The sequence below is a fragment of the Silurus aristotelis genome (assembly GCF_946808225.1).
Source record: "Silurus aristotelis genome assembly, chromosome: 18".
Taxonomy (NCBI): Eukaryota; Metazoa; Chordata; class Actinopteri; order Siluriformes; family Siluridae; genus Silurus; species Silurus aristotelis.
In genome coordinates this window covers 10,238,083-10,250,152 of record NC_139591.1, presented here as the reverse complement: position 1 = coordinate 10,250,152, position 12,070 = coordinate 10,238,083, and the positions used below count along the sequence as shown (strand labels likewise).

At 35.8% G+C, this 12,070-nt stretch overlaps 1 protein-coding gene across 1 annotated transcript; it reads left to right on the top strand.

Annotated features, from left to right (window-relative positions):
• Positions 1–2,988: 2,988 nt before the first annotated feature.
• Positions 2,989–11,168, top strand: alg5 (ALG5 dolichyl-phosphate beta-glucosyltransferase). The gene is made up of 10 exons (XM_083569173.1): positions 2,989–3,307; positions 4,233–4,401; positions 4,540–4,586; positions 5,446–5,514; positions 8,145–8,237; positions 8,453–8,566; positions 8,764–8,823; positions 8,967–9,118; positions 10,573–10,658; positions 10,782–11,168. The coding sequence occupies exons 1-10, from the start codon at positions 3,236–3,238 to the stop codon at positions 10,895–10,897; spliced, it is 978 nt and encodes a 325-aa protein (XP_083425299.1). The 5' UTR covers positions 2,989–3,235; the 3' UTR covers positions 10,898–11,168.
• The last annotated feature ends 902 nt before the right edge of the window (positions 11,169–12,070 follow it).

The following is a 12,070-nucleotide window of genomic DNA, read 5'->3' as shown; positions in this document are numbered from 1 at the left end:
ACTAAATGAAAGTACCAGTAAGTAACACAGACATGGGTTCTCTGATATATAAGCAGGTACACATAGAGTGAGGTGAAGACATCTTGACAACAGCCTGGTGTCAAGAAGGGCAACAACCAAGGACAGACTGTAATTCTGCAGTAGAAGGATTGGACAGCAGTAGATTGGTGCAAAGTGTCTCTGATGAAGCCACCTTTTAAAAAAAAAAAACATTTTTGGGGCATCGTCAAAAATCGATTGTCTGAAGAAGAAAAGGTGAATGCTACCATGAGTCCTGTGTTAAACACAGAAGCATCCTGAGACTAACCATGTGTGGGGTTGTTTTTTATCCAATGGAGTAGGCCCTTTCACAGTTCTGCCCAAAAATAATGGCATGAATGAAGTGTCTTCTCCCAGTGATCCAGGAGCAATTTGGTGATGATCCATGCATTCTCCATAACAGAGCACCATGTCTCAAAACAAAATTTAGGGAACACCTAGTCTTTGTCATTTTGAGATACATTTCTTTCCTATATGCAACCAACTTGGTAAAAGGCAAAAACACAGAATTGTTGCTTGCCTGGATGAACATTCTGTGGACAGATGAGTCTGAATCAGGAAAACAGAAGAGAAGATGTTATTAGGCTGCCTCACACTCACAATTAATTATGGAGGGAAAGTTTCATTTTTTTGTGGTTGTTATGGATCATCAAATTTTGGAGACTTTTTCTGGGTGAAGGGAATACTGAGCCAACATGACCATACCATTATTCAATATCATGCAATTACATCTAGATAATTAATCCAACTTCACCTACAACAAGACAATGACCTGAAGCATAGATCAAAGCTCTGTACACATTATTAAGAGAGTAAATAATTGCCTGCCCAGTTACTGGACCTAAATCCTGTGGGACAGCAATGGGATAAAAAGATACAAATATTTAAGAAGAACACCTTTGGCGAGTTTTAGTTTTACAAGAGGCATAGCAAAGTATTTCAGCTGCATGTTTGGATGTCAAGTGTCAGGATGCCAACATTGTGTAAAGGGTGTTATTTATGATAAGGGAGGATTCTTCAGTGAAAATAAAATTTAACCTCTGTACATTTATATATTTTTATTTGCTGAAAGTAAATCTTCATACCGATAAATGACCTAGTCTGGTGCATATACACAAAGGGAGCATACGTTTGACTCTTATAAACAATAAAAGATAAACTTTCCAAAGTACTGTATATTGAGTGTTTTTTTGCCAATAAAAGCCTTACAAGTTTTTTCATTGTTTTCCAGCATACCCTAGTAACATAAAAAAAAAAAGATCTACAAATAGTGAAATCAGCAAAATCTTTGTCGCTGCCAGTCCTTTTGGGCGTAAATGCACACCCCTACTGATTTCTACTCATACTGTGATTCTGGAAAAGTAAAAAAAAAAAAAAAGCAAATAAAAAAAAATGGTAGTACATTATTATTAATACTCTCAATGCTTATTATACCCAATGCCTATTATAACACGTACTATATAGACCAGGGATGGGCAAACTTTTTGACTCACGGGCCACAATGGGTTCTAAAATTTGACAGAGGAGCCGGATCATTCATTCATTCATACATTTTATATATATATATATATATATATATATATATATATATATATATATATATATATATATATATATATATATATATAAACAGTACAGACCAAAAGTTTGGACACACCTTCTCATTCAAAGAGTTTTCTTTATTTTCATGACTATGAAAATTGTAGATTCACATTGAAGGCATCAAAACTATGAATTAACACATGTGGAATTATATATGGAATTATATACATAACAAAAAAGTGTGAAACAACTGAAAAATGTCATATTCTAGGTTCTTCAATATTCTAGGTTCTTCACACTTTTTGCTTTGATTACTGCTTTGCACACTCTTGGCATTCTCTTGATGAGCTTCAAGAGGTAGTCACCTGAAATGGTCTTCCAACAGTCTTGAAGGAGTTCCCCGAGAGATGCTTGGCACTTGTTGGCCCTTTTGCCTTCACTCTGTGGTCCAGCTCACCCCTAAACCATCTCGATTGTGTTCAGGTCCGGTGACTGTGGAGGCCAGGTCATCTGGTGCAGCACCCCATCACTCTCCTTCTTGGTCAAATAGCACTTGATGCCTTCAGTGTGACTCTACAATTTTCATAGTCATGAAAATAAAGAAAACTCTTTGAATGAGAAGGTGTGTCCAAACTTTTGGTCTGTACTGTATATATATATATATATATATATATATATATATATATATATATATATATATATATATATATATAAATATACACACACACACACACACACACACACACACACACTCACATACATACATACATACATACATACATATATATATATATATATATATATATATATATATATATATATATATATATATATATATATATATATATATATATAACATTAGAGATTTGGCAAATCAACAATTTGTTTATCTTTTTTTTGCCAGTGCATCAATAAACACAGCAGAAAAACTCAACTTCAGTTTCAGTAGGAACAGTGTTGTTGAACTCCTTATTTTGCCAGTTCATCAAAGTCTGGACTAAGTTTTGTTGTGGCAATTCTCAGGATAGATCCGAGGTGTTTGTCAGAAACTGTCGCAGTTTTTAGAGTATCAGATTAAGTTTTCTTAAGAGAAGAAGAGAGTATTGCACCCGAACAACGTCAATAGAGCTGAAGTGCGACATCTTTAGGGAAAACGTGGGCATTACAGGGGAAAGGTAAATTGAACAATATTTACCCGTACCTATTTTAATAGAATTTGGTCACGTTCGGCGGGCCGGATTAATAAACCCAACCCATCTCTAGTGTGTGGCCCGCGGGTCGTAGTTTGCCCATGTCTGATATAGACACTTCCAATATGGCACAGCAATTATTACGCTACGGCTGAGGGACCTCCCGGCCTGCAGGTGGCGCAGCGCCACCCGCGGCTTGTAAAAGCACGGCTGCACTGCACCCTTCTGTTGTACTGTGATGATGTGGTTTAGCAGGGTTCACTTCCGCGTAGGTGTTTAATTCTGAGTGAAAGCGAGCCTTCTCAATGGGGAGTTTAGGCGCTCCTCCTTTTTAAACCACACTCTACATAGATGTTCAATAGACCCAAACCTGAATTTCGTGTTTGAAACCTCTCGCATGTATACGATTATAAGGCAGTGCTTTGCGACCACTGACACTTCCTCTCTGTGCTCCTCACTCGGAAATGGAAATGGAGTTTGGAGTGTGTGAATTAACTTACTGTTTTCTGGCCCTGATTGCTGTTGTGTTCCTCGTGGTAAGTTTAATAAATCACTTTAGAGTTACCTGATGGTCAGTTATTTACCTGTAACATCTCTAGCTTAACCTTTTGCATTACTTTTGCGTTTCTGTCATGTATGACAAGTCAGTATATTCACTGCTAATTATTAATCTGCGATTAGAATCAGCATATTTGAAGCATCAGTGGGCACAAAGCACCTGCTCTTAACTTCTTGCACCTTGCTTTTAACTCCTAAGGAGGCGATCTATCTAGAGTAATAAATGTGAGGGCTTGAGGGCTTGAGGGCTCACATTCTAGAGGGTCATGAACAGGCCACAGCTTGGACCATAAATAAATCACATGATACTTGTGATTGTGGGTGTGGGATACTAGTGATGGGTGGGTTTTGCCAATCCGTTATTAAATTGGAAAGAACCCAGCTATTGGGAGATATTGGTAGCGGACGAGGTAATAGTTAAACAACAAAAAAGATGGGCACTACACAGGTTGCAGAAGATGGTATATAAGGATTCTGCTTTGACAGTGTTTTGGGGGGCTTCCATTGAACTGTCTGACTTTGTTTCTGCTGAATAAAGTCTTTGTTCTTTGCCACCACAAGCCTGAGGCTCTTCTCTGGCATCACTCTAAAGAAACCTTTATTTTGCACCTTTGGGGGATTGTTAGCTTATATTCGAGGTAAAAGCATTAAAAGCCCTTTAAACAACCTAAGAAAAATGTTGACTTTCATAAAAGTTCAGAGTAGAGTTCCCCAGTTCCAGTCTTGTTGGCACCGGACATCACCGCTACCAATGTCTCCCAACATCTGGGCTGTTTCCAATTTAATTGCGTGGTTCCCTTGGTGAATAGGTAAATGGACATTGGGCTGGACACTGGCTTTCCAGGGGCAGCCCTTTTTTAGGATGTTGTATTTGCGCTCTAACATGTCTGATCTACTCTGTAGCTTGTTGTCATTGCTCATGTCACTGCTGGAATGGTGGATCAGAAGTGTGATGAAAAGGAAAAGTATTTCCTCACTGCAGCAGGCCTGAAGGAGGCTTTCCCTGGTCTGTCTGAGCCTTCTTCATTGGAGCTCTCAGTTGTGGTGCCCTCCTACAATGAAGAATCCAGATGTAGGTTTAATTTTCCATGATGCAGCATAAAATTATTGTTTTTTTAACTTAAATGACTTGCTCTTGTCCTAAAACATATGCATTACAGTGTTATTGCAGTTGTACTGATGTAATGTCACATTTCCTTGTTTTTCCCAGTGCCTGTTATGATGGAAGAAACCATGGAGTACCTAGAGAAAAGATGGGTATGTTTATTTTGCATGTAGATTTGTGTATTGTGTATTTGCTAATATTTGACTTTGATTTTAATACTTTGATCTTAGATTTAATACTTACTATACTAGCTTAATACTGTACCTGAGAGCTTAATACTATATGTGAGACTTGTGATTTATAATGACTTCCCTTCTCAGGATACACACATAGACAGTGATGCATTTATTGCCAGATTCATTGGGACACCTTGGCTAATGAAACCTTTTGCTCTAGAACAGTGGTCCACAACCCCCTGTCTGTGGGTCAATTGGTACCGGGCCGCACAGAAAGAATACATAACTTACATTATTTCCGTTTTATTTATTATCTGATTCTGAACAATGCTTTATTTTGGAAAATTACCGGATTCCACCACATCTGTCTATGACTCACTCTTGATGCATGTCATGATGCCTCGGTCACATGACTTACCTACATCCGCTACCTTCTTAAAAGTTCTTCTCCGGCCAGTAACACATAATACATTACCGCTAAATTTAAACCCTCAAGCTAATAAAATGAAAAAAAAAAACAACACGGTGGATTCACGTTTATTATTATATTTAGAAAATACCAGTTTTTATGTTCGTATCATTTTTTTTGTTGTATTTATCCACCACACCTTAAAGGCCGGTCCATGAATATATTGTCCAACATTAATCCGGTCTGTGGTGCAAAGAAGGTTGGAGACCCCTGCTCTAGAACAAATAAATGGGATGACTGTAACTGCACTGTGTGATTGTTATCACTAGGTGGCAGCAATACAGAAAGTACATGATTAAAAAAGTTTGTTATTCCATGATTGTAAAATTTTGGTGACCCACAGTAATTTAAATCTCTTTTATACAGAAGAAAAATAATTCATTTACATATGAGGTCATTATAGTGGATGATGGCAGCAAAGACAAAACGACAGAGGTATGTTTTCAGATCTCTCTCTCCCCATACACACACACACACACACACACACACACACACACACACACACACACACACACACACACACACACTATTTTTTTTCACCCAAGCACATCTGATCACTGTATCAATTCAGCTGTCATGTTAATAAGCATGCTCAGTGTAGTTAGCCTATTTTATCAGTTAAACCTTCCCTATAACTGCCTGATTACACTATTCATTAATAGTGTCCTTTCTTAGCACAGTCTGCACATAAACCAACACACACTGACACAATAATAGAATGTTAGTAGAAGTGCTGGTACAAATGTATTAAACCAAGCAGCAACAGTGATGTTTTTTTAACAGGGCTGTTTAATACTGTATAATCCATGATGTACCAGTGAAGTTCTTCCCTATAATAATTTTTCATTTGTGATTTAAATTATTGTTGTAGATAATGTTTTGTGAAGTTATATGCATTTTTTTATAAAGACGATTTTTTTAGAAAGCATTTTTCTTGGAGCCAATTTAGAATCAGAAATTTTTTATTTTTTTGCATTTTCACAAGAAATATAACTTAGAAATAAAATTCACGTTCGTTTTGGGATATTGTATTATTTGATGTTGGTCAGGATTAAGATTTTCGGTTACATATTTTTTGCATTTGCACGGCACTTAAGACTGTATGCAGATGTTCCTCTTTTCGAATCCTCATTTAGAGTGCCAATCAAAAGTTAGTCAAAACATAATATATATTTGTATTTTCATTTGGATGTAATATTGCAATTAAATGCACTAAATGTGTTTAGTGTTTAGTTCAGCAAATGGTCATTTCTTCTAAATAGGAAACAAATTACTTGTTCATTTTAGTTCATTCTCTTGTATATTTAGCTTTGCTCTTTTAATAAAGAAAAAGTACTTCTTATTTGATTACTCGATTAATCAGTTGAATAATCGGTAGAATACTCGATTACTAAAATAATCGATAGCTGCAGCCCTAAAAGCTTCACACACAACAAGACAATGACCCGAAGCATACATCCAAGCTCTGTAAGATTAGATGTTTTTAACTTGATCGGTACTGTACGTCATTACTGCAATAAACACCTTGAAATATCATGATCTTGCCTGTCCCTGCTTTCAAACATCGTGTATTCTTAAATTGTATTCAGACATAAGTCTGACATTTAACAGCAGTTTTCACTAGAGAAGTAAGATATCTCAGGAAAAATTCCATCCATTCAAATACACTTATTATATTATATAAGGAAAATTTAAAATTGCAATTTTTTATGGCTTGTGGCCAATTATTAGTGCATTTATATTTTTATTGTTTTACTGTTATTAAAAGTCACTCACAGTAGATGTTTACATGCTATTACAGTAAAACCCCGTTGTACGAGCATAATTCGTTCTTAAAAATGTCTCGTAGGTCCATTTGCTCGTATGTTCGAACTGATTTCCCCCATAAGAATGAATGTAAAAGCAATTTAATCCGTTCCGAGATCTCATTCGATCGCTTATTTCTGCACTTAAAAAGTATTTGTAGCCTATTTTAACAAACAAATATACCGCAAATTGCCGTAATGTAAACATAATTTAACACTTACTCATGTGGTAGTGGTTGATTGCAAGTGGTTGCTCGTACAACGGGGTTTTACTGTACATGCCTGTAAGCAATATATGTGCTGGGAACAGATGTGTCACATCTGTAGGGGGTGCCACATAAGCGCCTTGTCCAACAGTGCCAATTGGGCCATGCTGGTAAACCTTAACCACTGAGCTTACACTTCACCTTGTGGGTTTTTTTTATTTTTTTTTTATAACTAAATGTAAAAGATTACTTTTTTTTTTGTTTGTTTGCAGAATATGCCAAAACATTTAATGGAAAAGGTGGAATTTTTCCTAGATGTGAGAACACTTTTGCATAAAAACATGAAGGATTTAAAAAATATGGTCATAATTACATGAACCCATCTTTCCATGAGAAGCTCTTCCAGTCCAAATAGGGCTTTACCACTTTTTCACACAACATTTAGTCCACTTTGTAGATCTAAGGGTAGAAAATAATTTTTTTTTTTCCACTATTCATCTCGGTAGTTAATTTCCGAACACAGGATGCTGTAGGCTGTTTGCTTTTGGGTAGGTGACCATTTCCTGGGAGTAACATTGTGATGTTTACAAATTTGCACCTTATTCACTTAAAGCAGCACCACACACACACACACACACACATACACACACACACACACACACACTTCCATGTCATTGTCACTCTGCTGGAAAGTTCTTTCACCCATCTGACGAGCGGTGGTCCCTTTCCACTAACCACAATGAACAAAAGAGCAAGTGTAAATAGCAACAGCTGGGTTGGAGTCAACTATTGTGCAGAGCTAATAAAAGGCTAAATAGATGTACATATAAAACTGGATATTGACTGTGCTTAGTATTTCAGTAAACTTCATTAATATTTGAGATTAAAATTTTTATAATTAATCAAGTTTTCATTCATTAATCTTCAGTAACAGTTTTTTCCAAGTTGAGGTTGAAGTGGTACATTAAAATCAATGCTGTTTTACTTCTGACTTATAAAGATCCTTAACAAAGGTTTTGTTAATTGTACTGTATACTATCTGCTCTGTTTCCAGGTTGGTTTAGGATACACAAAGAAGTATGGAGAGGATAAAGTGAGGGTACTGACACTAATGAAGAACCGGGGCAAAGGGGGAGCTGTGCGGATGGTAAGTCTTTATTCTAAGCAATGCTCCTAACACTGTATTCTCTCAATAATAATAATAATGGCTTTTGTTTGTCGTTATAAAATTGTAAGTATTTAAAGTAAAACACGTATATTATGATTATGGTTGTGAATGAGTGGACTTACACGGCATTTATTTTAACTCCGCTGTTTGATTGCTGTTGAAGCTTTAACGTGTGTTGTGTTAAATGATTTCAGGGCACTCTGTGCACTCGCGGACGTCTCATCCTGATGGCTGATGCAGACGGAGCCACAAAGTTTTCTGACGTTGAGAAGGTGGAGGCTGGTCTCCAGAATCTCATCCCAAAGCCGGTGAGAATAGTTTCTTATTGATTAAAATAAGCACTAATGTAGTGCATCTCTCACAAATATAAAATAAGCTGTAGGCATCTAGGCAAGATTCCAGTCTGCATAGGGTTTTGTTGTTTCATGTGATCAAGTAACAGTGTAGGAAAACTACATATGAAGCAAATGTCTCATGCTTGTCATTCATGTCTCATATGTCTCAGGAGAACATGGCTATATCCTGTGGGTCCAGGGCTCACCTGGAAAAAGAATCAGTGACTCAGGTATTTAAAACTTAAAGATACAGAACAAATTCAGGTTTTTTGTTTGTTTAAAACAACAAAAACAAAAATAATATTAATGTAAATATAAATATAAAAATGTTACCTAATTGTGTAAAATGCATATCATTATGTTCTTGTGTCAGCGCTCCTTGTTACGGACTTTCCTTATGTATGGCTTCCACTTCTTGGTGTGGTTCTTCTGCGTCAGAGGGATCAAGGACACTCAGTGTGGGTTTAAGCTCTTCACTCGTGAAGCAGCAATGAGGACATTCAGCAGTCTGCATGTGGAACGCTGGTAAAACATTCTGCATGGAAGCATATATCTCTTTCATACAATTTTACTTGTGTTGTAAGTGTGCTAATATGAAGGTAGACTATACAAATATTCTTTACACATTTTACATATTTTATGTATACTTATTACTAGGACTACAACTAATCAATATAATCGCTAATGAAATTAGTTGTTAACGAAAGCGATTAGTTGGGCTGCTCAATTTACGCTTTAGGAGAGTACAGGGTCAACTGGCAGCAGGAAAAAGTGTGCGTCCCAAGTCATCTAAGGCATGAGAGCATTTTATATTAACACAAAAAAAAGAACACTGTAACTGCACGTTTACTACGTTCAAATGCTTGTTTTCAATGTTTGTAAATTTAAGTTATGCATTTATCATTTCATTATTATACAAAATAATTTAAAAACTTTTTTTTTTTTTATAATTGTCAAATCAATGTTGTCTTATATTTTAAATTGATTTCTTATGCATGGTTGTCAACCTGCAATTATCATTAAAAGCAATACAAATGTTGATTTACACAAATTACTTTACTTTGCATATTGAAATGCAGTTTCGTTTTGTTTAAAAAAAAAAAGAAACAACAGAGAATGAGTGAATTTGTTCAAAGAGAAATCCCTCATGCACTCATAAAGCAGCTAATATACGCTTTTTTAATGGCAAAATTAAAGATAGTTAAACTCAATATCTGGCATTTTTTAAGTTTTTTTACAAATGTAGCAATTTTATAAATAAATACCCTGGATTAGGGGTTTTCTGTATTTATAATAAGTGAAACATCAAATTGAACACTTTTTTTTATTTTTTAGATGAATAAAAAAAACACAAAAAAACAAAACCAACAGCAACAAAAAATTTATTACACATTTTATATTAAACCTGCTTTGATTGATTCTTGTGATTCTTCATGTTGTGCATTTGGGAAGAATATCAAGCCAGTCTTGTACAAGTTCTGGGACTGATTTTTAAATTCTATTCATGCTAAAAGTAATATACTATAAAATATTGATTTTTATTTAGGTTTATGCATTGTAAATAAAGCAATCCGTTTAAAGGAAAATCCTAAAGACTGTCCTGAGCTTATTGTAAGAATGTTATTCACAGTTTGTTCATACTAAACATCCTTTCAACACACTCAATACTGCTTGACTTTTGCACTTGTACTCTGCACTGGTTTATAATTTTTTACAGGGTGCCATCCAGAAGAGCATGGAATTGTAGACAGCAGTGAAGCTGTTAACAGTGCTATACTATTATTATTTAAGTGAACACATTTTATCTTCACTAATAATTATGTATTCTATATATCTATGTATATATTTTCAAGTTTTTACTCCTCAGCTGAAAATGTATAAGTAAACACAATTCCATACATAAAAAACTTTTATTTCACAAATCTGGACATTTGTAATTGTTGTCCTTCTAATTAATCTGGTCTTTTGCATTATAATAGGGCATTTGATGTGGAGCTTCTGTACATCGCCCAGTGTTTTAAGATACCTATAGCTGAAGTAGCAGTTAACTGGACGGAAATAGAAGGTAAGAGGTGGAACATTTGCACTAAATTGAGACTGCTTTATTAACTTTTATTAGTTTATCATTTTTTAAAAGATGCATTTGGTATTTTCCTTAAAGTAATTGGTGTGCATCGTTTCTTTCCAGGGTCAAAGCTAGTGCCTTTCTGGAGCTGGCTACAGATGGGAAGAGATCTCATCTTCATCAGACTACGTTACATAACTGGTGCCTGGAGATTGGATTATTCAGGGAAATCCCAATAGGACACAGCTTCAGCTGGTGTGCGGATTTACATGGTTGTGCTCCAGTGTGTGTCATGTAACACTCACACAGACGATTGCTACAAATTATAATCACATACTGTTGCAGTCTTCAGTCAGTGAATGAGATTACTGCAAGCTTTGCACTAGCTGCAATCCTTTTTTATCATTGTCCAGGTGAACTGTTAATATCACAGTTGGTTTTTGTAGATTGTGGTGATTTTCATTTGTTAAGAACTTGACATGTACAGAAAAATAAAAATACAACACATTATTGAAGGTATTATTACAACCTTACAATCTTTCATCAGTTGTTTCATGAGCTGCTTTAAGGAGCCACTGTTAAGCAATATATGTGGAGTAAACAATTTATTTCATGACTTAAAAACCACAATGTGTTCCACTGGCATTGCAGAGTTATGACAGTATACACTCTAGTTAAGGGATTCCTGAGAAGTTTTTCAGGGATTCTTTATTGGTTTTAATGGAACCAAGTCAAGTCAAGTAGTCTTTAATTATCAAGCTGCCACTGTTGGGCAAGCATGAACTCTAACCCTCGAATGCTCAATTGTAAGTCGCTTTTGATAGGGGTGTCTTCCAAATGCCATAAATGTAAATATACAGTATAATATTCAGGGAAACAAAACAATAATCCATTTGGGACCACAGAGCTATATATAAAAAAACATAATGACACTGCAGCACTGATCAGTACAAAAGATGTGTAATAGCACAACAGGTTTGTCCATTAAATAATAAATACTGTATATGTAAACATTGGATATTTATTAGCAATTTTGAATTGCTTTAGTAGCAATTCAGTATGTGACTTGTGTGATTGTTAGTGTATGTGTGTGTCAGTCCAGTCCCTTAGTATTAATTAGTTGAATGGCTTGTGAAAGGAAGCTGTTACACAGTTTGGCTGTATGGCCCAACTGCTTCAGTACCTTTTTTTTTCCAGATGGCAGGAGGGTGAAGAGTGTGTGAGGGGTGTGTGTGTTCAGCTACAATGTTGGTGGCTACAGCATGTTGTGTAAATGTTGTCCAAGATGGAGGGAAAAGTGACGCCGATGATCTTTTCAGCACCACTCTAAAACTAACCCTAGATCCAAGAAGAACAAATTCTCAAATCAGAATGCAGCTGTTCAGGATGCTCACGATAGTCCCTTTGTAGTA